The sequence below is a fragment of the Tursiops truncatus genome, chromosome 8 (assembly GCF_011762595.2).
Source record: "Tursiops truncatus isolate mTurTru1 chromosome 8, mTurTru1.mat.Y, whole genome shotgun sequence".
NCBI lineage: Eukaryota > Metazoa > Chordata > Mammalia > Artiodactyla > Delphinidae > Tursiops > Tursiops truncatus.
In genome coordinates, this window is record NC_047041.1 from 57,719,318 (window position 1) to 57,733,274 (window position 13,957).

A 13,957-nucleotide genomic window follows, 5' to 3' on the forward strand; every position below is an offset into this window, starting at 1 on the left:
GCCCTCCTTCGTCCCCACCCCAAAGGCCCCCCACAAAGACTCACCACTTGTGGCTTGCTGCAGCACTTGCTGGCTGGAGCAGGCTCATCTGGAGCCCGGACCGTCTCAGGGGGCTTGGCCTTGGCAGAGGGCGGTGCAATCGGAGTCAAGCAGGGCATATCCACTGGCACTGGGGCAGGGACCTCACTGGAGTGGAGGGTCAGCACGTACTGCTTAGTGACGTCCTCAAGAGATGGTGCCTGCAACGTGGGGTGGGCTTGGGCAGGGAAGCCCATGGGCTCTGGTACAGCCACAGGGGGGCCAACGGAAGTCGGTGGCTCAGGCACCATGATAGGCGTGAAGGTGGAGGGCACACTGGCATGACGAACGTGTTTGGAGGAGGGTCGGGCCCGAGACAGGCTGCCAGCCTGGTCCTGAATGCCCTCCTCTCTCGGTAGCTCCTGATGACTGCTCCGAGCTGGGCGCTTCTTGGAACCACGGCGGATGAGCCGTGGGGACAGAACATCAGCCAGTTTTGGGTCAAGGTGGAAGTCACGGTGGGCAGTGGAGGAAGTAGGCGGGGCCTCAGGTAGGGCCCTCTCAGACTGTGCCCGGCCCCTGGCAGGACTGGGCTCTTCTGGTTCTGCCCGCCGCTCTGTGAGGATGGGCTCACTGCTGGACGGAGGCAGCATGGGCTCGACCTCTCTGATGGGCTCCCCTCCAGGGCCCTCGAATCCAGGCCCAGCCAGCTCCCCACGGCGGCTGGGGTCACTCAGAGATTTCTTCTTGGGGGCTTTGCCAGCAGCCCTGTCATCGACCACACACCCTAAGGCACCAGGGCCCTGAACAATGCTCTGAATAACCTCTTGGTATCCCTTGCTCTCTTCACTGCCCACAGACCAGTCACTGTGGCCGCTGGTCAAGCCCTCGTCCACAGCTGGGGCTGCCGGAAGCCCTGTCTTGGGGCTCAGCGAGCCCAGGAGGTTGCTATCCACGGAGAACCCAGAGGGCTCCTCAGAGGGAGCAGCCCGGTGGCGCTGTGGAATTGGGTCACTCAGAGATCGGTAGGCCTCACCTGCCTCCCCATTGCTCAGGTCAGTCCCACCAGGGCCCGAAGGCGGGGCTTTGCGTCTCCGGCGGAGGGCACCTGGTGTGGGAGGGGTATCAGAGGACACCAGGGCCCACCCTCCCAGATTGTCTTCAGCCCCAGGGCCATGGTGGTTGGTCTGGGCTGAGGATGAGGAAAGGGGTCGCCACACCCCTGCGGTATCCAGGCTGCAAAATGCTGAAACAGGAGGCTCAGGGTCTGCCCCAATGCCCTCATCTGTCAGACTAGACTCAGGGCCGGAGAGCTCTTCCTGGGACCGCTGCCCTCGGATCACGTCTCCTGCCCAGTCAGGACTTCCAGGGAGGACGTCACTTCCATCATCGTCCTGGGCACCCATGCGCTGGATCTTCTCAAAAACCTGACGGGCCTCTTGAACGTACTGATCCTGGACCACAAGGGGCAGTGGATCCTCCTCAGCACCTGGGCCTGCCAGCAGGAGTTCAGATGAGCTGGGCTTCAGGGCACTGGTGCGGAGTAGGCGGCGGGCCATGGGCTTTTCAGAGCAGGTAAATGACTTTGCCCTTCGAAGGGTGGCCGTCAAGTCCTTCAGTGTGGGGCGGGTGCCAGATGATGCTGGGGCTGGGGAGGGCATGGGCTCAAGTTGCCCTACAGAGCCACCTGCTGATGGCGAATCTCTGCCATCTAAAGGGCCGCTCCCAAGGTCCTCATGTCGCCCACCAGGCTTTCGGACCCTCAGCTCTGAAAGGTCTGAACGCAGGAAACTGAGTAGCGTAAGGGTCTCTGAGGCAATATCTGGATTCGACAAGGACTTCCGTTGCCGGCTCTTGTCCAGCTCCAATCCTCCATCCCTCAACGCTCTCGTGGTGCCCACAGGTCCCTTGGTGCGGGTTCGAGCCTGGGGCCTTAGAAGCCCTTCCCCAGCTCCAAAGCTAGGGGAGCGATACACGCCCCAGCTCCCAGAGCTCCGGCTAGCCCACAGGTCCTCTTCTTTGAGAGTTTCTGTGCTGGAATAACGGCTGCTACCACGGGAGCCTGCTGGGCTGGCCAGGTACGTGGGAAAGCTCACCTTGGCCACGCGGAAAGTTCCCCCCACAGTGTCTGACAAGGGCCGAAGTCCTTCTTGGGGACCTGGTTCACAAGGAGGAGAGCCAGTACCCCACTCCTGGGGCCCTTCCTCCCTAGGGGCTCTTGGAGATGTTGGGGGATCGGGGCTCCTGGCTCCCCTTGCCGAGTCCATGCTGCCCAGATTTAACCCATAACTGTCTGGCCTACAGTCCTTATCCAAGAGGGAGCTTCTAGGCCTGGGCCCCGGCCTCCCTCCCCAGCAGTGGCCGCCCTCACCGTCTTGGTCCTCGTCACTACCTGAGGAGTGGCCGCCGTGGTAGGCCGGACTCTGCGCCCCGGGCTGCGGCGGCGGCGGGCCCTCCTCTTCCTCCTCGCTGGAGCTGGCAGTCCGACTGCTGCTGACAGGATAGGAGGAAACGATGGAGGAGGAGGAGGAGCGGTAGGCCCGGGCCCAGGCCTGCGGTTGGGAGAAGCTATGCCAAGAATGTAAACCATCCGCCGGACGCTGCGCTCTCTCCTGTTGCTGCTGCTGCTGCTGCTGCCGCCGCCTCCTCCCCTCGGTCCCTGGGCCCGGCAGCGGCCGCGCCGAACGCAGGCCCGCCAGGGGGAAGCACGTCCGAGGAGGTGGCGTCGGTGGCTGCCGGGGTTCCCGGGTCGTGGGCTCCCACGCGGCACCGTCGGGGCTGGGCGTCCCCGAAGCCTCAGAGTCGGCACTGGGCCGCCTGGATCCAGGGCCACCAAAGAGCTTGCGCATCTCGGTGACGCTGGGCCAGGCCCCTCGCGCGGCTCCCTCCGCCGCTTCTTCCGCGGCCCCGGGGGAAACGCCCCCGTCTCGGGCCCCAGTGGCGTTGTCGTCCAGATGCTGCGCGTCGAAGCGCCTGGAGAGCTGGCGCACCGACGGCGAGAGGCTACGGAGCGGGCGCGGCTGCGCGGGGGCGGCCGGGGGCCCAGACGCCAGCTTGGACACGCGCCGGGAGGGCTGGCCCGCGACGTCCGAGACCGGCCGGCACGAGGCGCGGCGCCGCAGCCCGGAGGCGTCCGTTGCCTCCTCCCTCGGCCCTGGCCCGCCGCTCCAGCGCTCCAGCAGCTTGAACGAGACGCTGCGATAAAGCTGGGGCCGGGGCGCCCCGTCCGCCATGGTGGCAGCACTCACTCTGGGGGGGCTGGCCTCGGGGAGCCGCGGCCAACCCCCCCTGCGCCCCCGCCCCAAAGGAGCGCAGCGGCCGGCGTCCGAAGGCCTGGGTCCCGCAGCCGCAGTGCGAGGCGGTTAGCGGGGAAAGGGTGCAGGGACCGGAGCACAGGTTTATCTGCTGCGGCTCAAGTTTCTGCGCCAGCGGGCCGCATCGGCTCCATCCCGCGCGACCCCTCCCGCCTCAGAGTCGACTCCCGGGCCCAGCCCCCGCCTCGCCCGGTGCGACCCGGAGCATCGCGGCCCGACCCGGTACTGGCTGGATCCCAGCGCTCCGTTCCTCCGCTCTGCGCCCGCCCGCCAGCCGGCCTGCCTGCCTCCCCTCGCGCTCCCGCTCCGGCTCCCGCTTCCTCCCTCTAGGCTGCCTGCTCCTCGCTCCCTTTTGTTGCAAATAAACTTTGTGGCGGAGGAAAGGGGGTGGGGGGGCGGGGCCTCGCGCCCAAAAGAGGGGGTGGGCTCCCGGCGCGCTCTAGTCTGGGAATCGGGAGTGAGGGGGAGGGGAGGGAATCGGGGAGGAGCGGAAGGAGAAATAAGACTGCTTGAGCACAGGCTGACTGAAGCGACCCTCCAGATGAGCCCCTCGGGAGCTCAGCGGGCAGAGCTGACCCCCATCCCCCCAGCACTCGCTGCAACACGCAAACTCTGAGTGTGGTCGGCTCCGCAGGCGTATAGTCGGGGTGGCGCACCCTCTGCATTCGGGCGGAAACGCCTCCTGCCCAAGGGACCCCAACATGGCAACCTCGGACCCACAAACTCTCGTACACAACACCGACACTCAGGTAAAAGCAGAAACACTCTCCCAGCCGAGAGACTCGCCTCCAGGGGGAGCGGTGCGCGCCGCAGACCAACCCGGGCGCTTGCAGCTCCCTGTCCCGCCCCTTCACCCCGCCCAGGCCACGCCTCCTACCAGGTCCTTCGCTGCGAATCCCGCTGTAACTGCGACCGGGTCCAGCCCCTGGCGCCCCCAAACGCCCCGCCCCTCCCACCTCTGCGGCCAGTCCAGCTCTGACTGTCCCCCCACCCTCCCCAAGCCGCTCCAGGGGCCCCCACCCTTTGTGACCACGCCCCCACGTTTCCAGCCGCGCGCCTTGTACCCCGCCCCCTCCTTCTCCAGCTCTCTGGGGTACGCGGCTCTAGCGCCGTCTACCGGCCGGATTCGCCCACCCCCGTGGAGCCTTGGACGACTAAAGCTGCACCCGCCACCAAAAAAAAAACAAAAAAAAAAACCCGGAGAGTTGGGAAGACTTCACTTCCTTTACTTCCTTCTAGTCGTTAACTAGTCCCTTCAGGAGCCGTTTCAAACCTATTCCCTTCACAAAGTGCACTGCCCTTCCTTCGACTTCACACACAAAAGGCGCTTTGATGGGAACGCCCTCGATTTACCACTGCCGAACCTACACTCCTACCTGACTCCCATCCGCCCTCCTGTCAGGCAAGGTGTGGGTGGCTTCTACTGCTTCACACCACCCTTGGAGGTAGATCTTACTGCCCCTTCTCTGTGGGTCATGAAGAAGAACTTTGACCAGTGTCAAAGTCAGGAAATGGCAGCTCCTGGTATGACTCAAATTCAGATTTCAGGAGCTTCAAACACCATGCTTCTCCAGACAGCCTGTGCTGGTTCCATATCCCTGATGAGCCCCCAGCAGTATCCTCCTCCTCCCTGGGCCTGGGATCAGCCTCCCCAGGAACAGCGGACACTCATGTTACCCTTAGCCCAAGAGGACTGTGGCTGAGCCCCATTAGCTAGGAGGCCCTGGAAGCAGGAGGCCCCGGTCCAGATGAACAGGCAGGGCTGGGCGTAGGGCAGGAAGGCAGACACTCAGGGATTGCCTGACTACCGCATGAGACACGGAGACTCAGCGAGAACCCCAGGGCCCTGCTTGCTGCTCCCCTTGGGTTGTGGGAAATAACTAGGGAGAAAGCTCTTCCTCTTTGAGTTGAGACCAGCCTCCAATAAGTCCCTCAACTCAACCTTACTTCCTCTCTGTCTCAAAGGGGCCAGCATATCGCTCACTCTTCAATAGGAAATTGATAGCAAGGAAGAAAGCTCTGTCTGGCCTATTGTCTCTCTGCCCTTTCCTTGCTGTGTGACCTTGGGTAAATACCTGCAATTCCCTGGGCCTCAGCTGCCTCATCTGAAAAGTATGGAGTGGATTTAAGTTTCCCCAAGGTTTCCCCAAGGGTGCTTCTCTCTGACTCTATTTGAAATCAGACTCTTGTCTCTTCTAGGTTGTTCTGGTATGGTGGGGGGGACCCTCATCCTGGAAGTCACTGCCCCCCTCCAATAATAGTGATGGCCCTTTCCATCTGAAATTGGTAATTTTCCAAGCTCTGTCACACCTGGTCATTTTCTGTCTTCACGTCACTGCTGGGATAGAGGATAGAGGTTTTTATTCCCAAATCACAGATGGGGAAGCTGGTGGAGAGGAGCAGAGACTCAGGTCACAGGCTCCCAGCGCCCTGCAGCTTGGCCTTGAGGTGGGCTCCTCGGGGGGCCTTTGGACCAGGAATCCCCTTGGTGGGGAGGGAGGGTGTTTAAGGAGCTACGCTGGGCCTCCACCCAATGGGAAGCTCACCCAATCAGAGATCGGCCTGGCTGCTTACAGTACGTCATGAGTGCTCCCCGCACCAGCCCCTTCTGATTCAGGATGAGACAAAGTCATCTTCCAGGCACAGAGAGGGCCTGGGTGTTTTTAACCCTCAGAATATCCATCTAGAAGGGGTCTGGAAGCACTGGGTGCCAGGGCGGACAGCAACACTAAGCCGGGCCCAGTGCAGGCACCCTCACAGATGTGACAGGTGGCCCTCAGCATGCTGCTCTTTCCCTTTGGGCCTCAGGCTCCTCACCTGTGAAAGGGGAATGAAAACAATAACCCATCTACCCAGTGAGTTGTGGTGACCCAGCAATATCAGGGCTGTAGAATCCCTTGGGGAAATGAAGATAGGAAGATTGTGATGGTCACAGTCAATGCCAATGATGGGCCTCAGGCACTTACGTGGGAGAAAGATGAGGAGTGAGGGGACTCCAAGAAGCAATGAGCTCTGGACAGGAGCTGTCTTAGGGGGAGTCTGGCTCCTAACTCCGTTCCAAAGTCAAATAGAATTGACCCGAGATGGTCCCCTTTCCTGTATAATTAGGCCTCAAGTGCACAGAATTGGATTATTTGTAACCTTTTATTCATGACACATTCTTACCAGTTATTTAATTGATTCCCATCAAAAAACAAAACAACTAGGGCCTTTACAATGTTCTATATCTCATTATATAGTTCTCCCACCACTCATTCTCCTGCTGCTTTCCCGCCACCCACGGTTACCATCACCTCCTGTGTTCAGCATTCCCTTGCTTTCCTTTTCATATAGTTTTAGTGCATCTGTGTATTCCTTCAAAGTATATATTTTCATTCTAGTTATTTAAAACTTTATAAAAAGGGCATCTTGCTGTGTATAATTGTTTGGGATTTCTTGGTACTTAATATACTGCTAAGATTTATCCACTTTGCATGTCGGTATAGTACATTCTGGCTGTGTGTTAACATTCCGATGTGTGAATATAGCACAGTGTATTCATCCACTCTCTCATGGATGGGCATTTGGGCGGTTCCAGCTGTTCGTGCCTGTGAACAGTGCAGCTCAGTGTTGTGCGTGACTTCACGTGCACATGCGCAGAAGTGCTGGAGCAACAGCTATGCTGTTGTTCGACGTTGGAGAGGCATTGTCAAGCTGGGGTCGAATACCTCTTCTATGTTTTTTGATGATGTGTTTCCTTTTCAGTGAAGTGCCTGTTTGTGTCTCCTGCCCATTCTTCTCTTGGGTTATAATACTCTTTTGTACTTTATGAAAATTATGCCCTAACTTTTCCACACTCCATACCTCTGGGGGCATAGGGAGGGCTGGTAGTATTAACGTTATTTTACAAGTAAGGAAACAGAGGCTCAGAGAAGTGAAGGGGGCTTGTTCAAAGTCAGAGTCAGAAACAGCCCTTCTGCACTGAGGCCCAAAGTCCTCAGCTAAGAAACCTTCTCTTCACCTCAAGCTGGGTCAAGGCTCCCCTGGTCCTCAGCCTCTATTGGTCCCTGACCATTCCAGGAGCTTTTTATCTCCTTAGTGACACCTTCCTTGTCCCCTGGCCCTCTTTATGTTCTTCTGAGCTCTCCTGCCTGGTTGTAATGATCCAGATATGTATGTGTTTATTTCATTATTGCCATCCTCCATCAGACTAGAGCTCACTGAGGGCAGGGACCCAATGCTCAGCATGATGCCTGGCATACAGTAGGTGCTCAATAAATGTTGTTTGCTGGATGAACTGTTTCCTTGTCTGCACTCCCAGCCCTTGGATTCTGAGGGTTGGGCTGGGTCTGAGCTGGAGGGAGGAGCCAGCAGCATCCTCGCTAGGACAGATCCAGTGACCCTGGGCTTTTCCTGCTTGGCATGGAAGTCTCCTGAGACAAACCCTGGTTCCTGACTCTCTGGCTCCCCCATCTTGGCCCTGCCCCTCTGACTCCCTGTCATCAACTTCCAGCAGCCAACACTCACGGGTTTCCTGTCTTGGAAGCTCCTTCCCTGGGCCTGGCCTCCTTTGGAATCTTCCTCTCTCTCTTCTTCCCCACCCAGCATCTCCACTTCCTCCCCTCCAGCTGCTCCTTGACTCACCTACCTCCACTGTGCCATCATGCCACCATCATTCCGAAACCCCAGGCTTTGACCCTCTACCTCTCCGGCTCCTCCTCCTTCCCAGCGCCCTGATGCTAGAGTTCCCAGGACTCTATCCAGGCCCTCTCTTCTTACTCTCTTCCTCAGGAAGCCCAACCACTCCCTCAGCTTCAAGCCAAAAGTGGGATGAGCACTCCCCAGGCTTTGCCACTCTTCTAAGAAGCCTTCCTGGTGTCTCCAGACCCTGTTGACTCCTAGCTCCTACTTAGGTGGAGGCCTCAGCCCCCCACACCAGGCTGGACCTTGTCCCCCTTCCAGTCCATGACACTGCCTGGCCTCCACCGAGGTCCACCATCTCAGTAGGCATACTGAGTAAAGGGATTAGTTCTGGCTGTGGGTAACAAAGGCCTCAAAAACTGGTGGCTTAAAAAAGGTAGACATTTATTTCTCTCTCATGCAAAAGTCTGGATTTAGGTGACCCCAAACTGGAATGGTCAGAAACGCAAGCTGCTTTTCATGTTCCAAGATGGTGCTCCAGCTGTGATGTCACAATGTAAGCAACAAGAAGGGAAGGGAGGCCAGACACCACCTGTCTCTTAAAGACATTCCCTCCTCCCATATTAAACTGCCTTAGGGCATTTGGCTTATATCCCATGGACCAGGAGTAATTTATCTGGCCATACCTAGCTGCAAGAGAGGCTAGGAAATGAAGTTTTCATCCTAGGAGACTGTGCCTAACTAAAAGAGAATTGACATTGTGGTTGGCACAACTTCCTAGGGGTCCCCAGTTACTAGGACTGGGTGGGGCAGGTGGGCACTTGGAAGTCAGGTGAAGAAAGGAAAGGGGAGCGAAGGGAGGGTGAAGCAGGGGAGGATCTAGTATCTGGGTTAGAGAAAGGCTGTGTGACCTTGGTAAGTCAGTTCCCACATCCGGGTCTCAGCTTCCCCATTATAAGGTATTATAAGGATTAAATGAGAAAATGAGTATACCACACGTTGCATGGTTCCCAGAATGCACAGACCCCGGCCTATGGCCACTACTGTCCTTCTGGCTCCCCAGTGCTTTCCTGGCCAGCAGCCTTTTCCTCTCTAGCCCTGCTAACCCTCCAGCTTTATATCAGGCCACAGCCCCGCCTATCCTTCCTCCAGCAGCCTCCATGCCTTTGTTTGTGCTGTTCCCTGCACCAGGGAACACCCTTACCCTTTTTCCTTCAGTGTAATTACATCTATCCTTTAAGACCCAGCTGCACCGCTCCTTCCCCCAGGAAGTCTTCCGCAACCCCTTTGGTTTCTCCTGCCCCTCACTGCACTCCACCCCTGTCTGTGTCGTCTCTGTCCCCATGCCAGCAAGCAGACCTTCCCAGAGTAAGCCCCCCACCCCTGCCCTGCCCCTCCATCACTGAGAGTGCTCTGGGTTAAAGTGAGAAGGGAGAAGGGCGGTGAGGAAGAGGAAAAGAACAAAAGGAGGGGAAAGGGAAGGAGGAATTCAAGCCCCTCAAATGGTGCTTGGAATCCCTCCCTGGTCCTGGCATGTAATAAATGATTTTTTTCCTTCTTATAGGAACAGATGGGGCTCATGTATTATGGCTCTTATTCTCAAAAAAGTGTGCTGAATTTTTTTTTCTTAAAAGACTAGCTGCCTCCTAGCTAAAGGAGGAAGAAAAACCCTTGCAATCTCCCCTGCTTAAAGCTCCTTGTTTAGAAACCTCCTATGCCTATTCCTAGAGACAGACCCTAGAGGAACTTGTGTGAGCAAAAGGCGAAACCATTATAACAGTAACATTCATTGCATGCCTACTATGTTCCAGGCGTTGTTCTAAGTGCTTTGCACATATTAGTTAATTTAATCCTCACAACAACTTTACAAAATAGGTACCATTATTACTCCCACTTTACAGTTATGGAAGTTAAGGTATGAAGAGGTTAAATAACTTCCCCAGAGTAACACAGCTAGAAATGATAGACCCAGGATACACACCCAGGTGAACTGGTTCTGGGGTCTGAACCCTTTATGCTATTCTGCCTTGCAAGGGAAGCTGGGAATGGAATTTACCTGCGGCCCACAATTTCCACTCTTGGAAAAGTAACCAAGGGGTCGCAGTTCTTGGCATCCTGCTGGGACAGTCATCTGGGACTGGCTGCCGCGCTCAGCCTGGGCTGTTGGCGGAGGCCCTCTGCCTTCTGCTCCCCCATCTCTTACTCCCCCGTGACAGGCAGCTGAAGAGCCTGGTCTCAGATGCAAGATGGGTAACACCTGGACTGCTTGGCACAGCATTGCACTATATGGGGACTAAGAACTAGTCTGTCTTCTGATGTCCCCACACATCTACCTCGCTGTGACCCAAAGAATCAAACTGCCTTCTGTCCAAATTGTCAGCCTCTCCAGCAAGGACACTTTCAATGGATTCCCAAGATGGGCCGGGGCCTGGTTTTCCCCCTTCCTCTACCAGCTGCAAGCACACTTCAACATTACTGTGGAGTTTAACTCCTGCAGAGCCCTCCTTGGCTGAAGAGCCTTGGAGATTAGGCAGGGCTAAAAGAAAAATGCTGAAGAAGTTGTACAGTCCTTCCCCTCCCTGCCTTGTCCCTCTGCCCTTTCCTCTCTCCGCTCTAACCTTCTAAGGTGGAAGGCTCCCTTTGCCATGGCTGGTTCTGCCAGTACTGGGTCTGTGTGGCATACTAGCAGCCATGGGCTGGCCACATTGTTCCACAGGAGGAAAACTGAGATCTGGGAGGAGGGAATAAGGAATGGAGGAGTAGTGAGTGGGGGTGGGGTGGGAGTGTGTGGAGATGAGGACAAGGAGCAGAGAGGACCAAATGAATGAATGGAACACAGTACATCCCCCAGAGATCTCATATTCATCCCTCAAAACCCAGCTCAAATGGCCCTTCCCAGAAGCTCTCACTTACCCCTCCCATCTTCTCTTACTCCCTTTATTGGTGACTCCAAAGTATGCAGCATACTCCTCAGTTACAGTACATGCCGTACTATATTTTTGTGAGCAGCTTAACTCTCTCCCCAACTCTCCATGGCTTCTTGAGACCTTCTGGAGAACCAGGCCCAGGCTTGTCTCTCTCTGTACCCACAGGGCCTGGTTCAGAAAAAGGGCTTAATAAATAGTTGCTGGTGAAGTTTTGGGGTCGGGGGGGGGGTCTCACTCTATGCCCAGCTGAGCTAAGCTCTAATTCTCTGCATGGTTTGGGGCTGGTGGAGCTTTTGATGCCCCAGCCACAGTGGCAAACACAATGGTTGCCCAGACTCCACGTGTCCTGCCCCGGTGGACTCAGCAACCCTGTCGCTGCCACTTGGCTGTGAGTTTCTGTAGCAGCTCATGTGGCCGCCGGCGGAACTTCTTCTGGGTAAAGTAGAAGAGGATGGGGTCCAGCACGCTGTTGGCACTGGCGAAGGGCCGTGTGCCCTTGTAGGCGGCCGCGAAGGCCTCCAGCACAGGGCAGGGGAGGCCAGGCGTAGAGCGCACTGCCAGGTAGGCTGTCTTGGTGATGTGGAAAGGCAGGAAGCTGATGGCAAAGGCAGCTGCCACCACCACAGCCATGCGGGCTGCCTTGCTGCGCCGCTCCCGGGCCACAGGCCCTGCTGGGCCGTCCTGGCGGCACAGACGACGGGCCAGGCAGCAGTAGCAGGCCAGCAGGGCAACAAAGGGCAGCAGGAAGCCGATGACTGTGAGGGCCATGCCATAGGGCATGTAGTGGGTGGCCAGGGCAGGTGGGCTCAGGTCATAGCAGACTGTGCGGTTACGCTGGATGCCTGTGGCAGCAAAGAGGGCTGTGGGCAGGCACTGGGTCGTCACGGCCAGCCATACAGCCCCACACACTAGCCAGGCAGCCCGGCGGCCCCCACGCTTGTGCCAGGGGGCCAGAGGGTGGCAGATGCCTAGGTAACGCTGGAAGCTGATGCAGGTAAGAAAGAGGATGCTGCCGTGTAGGTTGGCGTAGAAGAGGAAGCGGACCAGGCGGCAGGTGAGGTCTCCGAAGGGCCAGTGGTCACCTTGGGCATAGTTGTAGATGAGCAGGGGCAGGGAGCAGGCATACAGCAGGTCCGCCAGGGCCAAGTTCAGGGTGTACACGGCCGTGCGGGTCAGGGCCCGGCGGGATGTGCAAATCTGGGCAATGACGCAGGCGTTCAGTGGCAGGCCGGCTGCCAGCACCACCGAGTACACAGGCGGCAGCAGTAACCGCTTGAAGTTCTCTTGGTAGACGCAGGTGGTGGGCGGCAAGCCCAGGGCCTGGCCTGTGTCATTGTCCCATTCCATGGCTGTTCAACTGGACTTCCTACATTCAGAGATGCTGGGGAAGCAACATACAATCTGTCAGTGGCCACACTCATTGACCACCCAGTAGGCCCCTGTCCCTCTCTGGGCCTTGATCTCCCCACCTGAACCATCTCTGATACTCACCACCCCACGGAAGCCCTCCACAGCCCTCACTTTAAGGAAACCTGGAATATGATAAAGCTCAAGCTTGGGAGAAATCCAATCCACTTTCTTGCTGTAATATTCACTTCCTACCAACATTCTTGGTGAACTTCTATTCATCCTTCAAAACCCTAGTCAAATGTCTCCTCTGTAAGTGAAGATTGACAGACTTTGGTTTGAATCCCAACTCTGCTACTTACTAGCTGTGTGAACTTGAGCGAGTGATATGATGTACCTTATCTGAGTCTCAGTTTTCCCATCTGAAAAATGGGGGATTGATGTACCCACCTCAGGATGTCATAAGGTTATATGTCATATGTCAGGATGCCATAAGGTTAGAGGCACTAAATCATGCTATGCAGGGCTTCCCTGGGCTCCCTGGAGTTTGGAGATTGTGGTCATGGTGGGCCTGCTTGTCTATCTCTTCCCCACAGACTGCGAAGCTCCTGAGGAGAAGTGCCAGGTCTGGTGCCTCTCTGTGTCTGAGAGCCCAAAATTGGGGCCCAGGGCAGGGAAGGCCCTGGTAATTAATTAATCAGCATGAGTAGAATGTCCACACTTCTGAGCTAAGGACAGTGCCCACCTCCTCAGCCTGGACTCCACCTTCCAAAGCCATGGTCGTTCTTTTGGCTGCAGTCTTCCTATCTGTAGAATGGGGGAAGGAGGTGATTTAGGAGTTCCCTAAATCCTTCCACGGGACTTTTGGCTACAAAGGCGTGTCTGGCTGAGCCACTAGGGCCACAGCGCCCCCTGGTGGCAAGAGTGAAAACCGCTTCCCCCGAAGGCAAATGGCTGAGGGACCAACCAACTCCACAGCTACTTTACAGAGAGGGAAATCCAGGCAGAGTGAGGGGCACTGACCGCTCAATCTTAGTGAGTTAGAAGCAGAGCCAGAACCAGAACCCAACTGACTAAGAGGAGGCAACTTAGTGTGACCCATGGACATGAAGTATAGAGGTTATAAATCTAGCTTCAGAGCTAGGCAGGCCAGGTTCAAATGCTGGCTCCCCTACTTCTATGCTGTTCTACAAAGGGGAGGTTGCTTGCCTTTTCTGGGCCTGTGTCCTTATCAGTAAAACTGTCATAGACCTGATATTCAGTAGGTGCTTAATAAATGCCATGCCATGCCATTGTATCCTACACCTCATCTGTCCACTCATCCCTTCAAGCTAGGTTTTGCGGGAGCCAGCAGCACAAATGCCTCAAGAGTTTCCCTGGTGGGATCAGTCTGACTTATTGATACTCACCTCCCAACCGGCATTTCCATATTTACTGGTGTCCAGAGAGAATTCACAACTTAAATCCAATGGTCCTGGAAGCCTTTGGGATAGTGAGTCAAATCACCCCCTCTCCCTATTTTACAGATGGGAAAAACTGAGGCCCAGAAAAAAACATGAAGTCCTGCAAATGCACTCAGAAGGTGACAGAGGGTTGAAGCTGCGTATAAGGGCTCTGGTCCAGATGCCCACGTTCAAATCCCACGTAAGCTTAGCGGCCTTAGGCCCGTTACCGAACCCCTATGCTCGGCTTCCACACCTATAAAAGGGGATAATATAGTACCTGCCTCAT

At 56.5% G+C, this 13,957-nt stretch overlaps 2 protein-coding genes across 7 annotated transcripts in view; both read right to left on the reverse strand.

The window, feature by feature from the left end:
• The window catches only part of ARHGEF17 (Rho guanine nucleotide exchange factor 17), a 58,036-nt gene extending 54,323 nt beyond the window's left edge, over positions 1 to 3,713 (reverse strand). The window contains exon 1 of one of the 2 annotated variants that reach the window (XM_073808489.1): positions 45 to 3,713. In XM_073808489.1, coding sequence (XP_073664590.1) covers positions 45 to 3,251 — 3,207 coding nt within the window. In that variant the 5' untranslated portion in view covers positions 3,252 to 3,713. The remainder of the gene's footprint in view (positions 1 to 44) is intronic. The other variant, XM_033862310.2, reaches the window with a different exon arrangement.
• Positions 3,714 to 8,379: 4,666 nt separating this feature from the next.
• The window catches only part of P2RY6 (pyrimidinergic receptor P2Y6), a 56,669-nt gene continuing 51,091 nt past the window's right edge, over positions 8,380 to 13,957 (reverse strand). For 4 of the 5 annotated variants that reach the window (XM_073808499.1, XM_019946615.3, XM_033862313.2 and 1 more), the window contains one exon: positions 8,380 to 12,260. In XM_073808499.1, the coding sequence (XP_073664600.1) occupies positions 11,240 to 12,226 (987 nt within the window). In that variant the 5' untranslated portion in view covers positions 12,227 to 12,260 and the 3' untranslated portion in view covers positions 8,380 to 11,239. Of the gene's footprint in view, positions 12,261 to 13,635; positions 13,693 to 13,957 lie in introns of those variants that run through there. The other variant, XM_019946616.3, reaches the window with a different exon arrangement.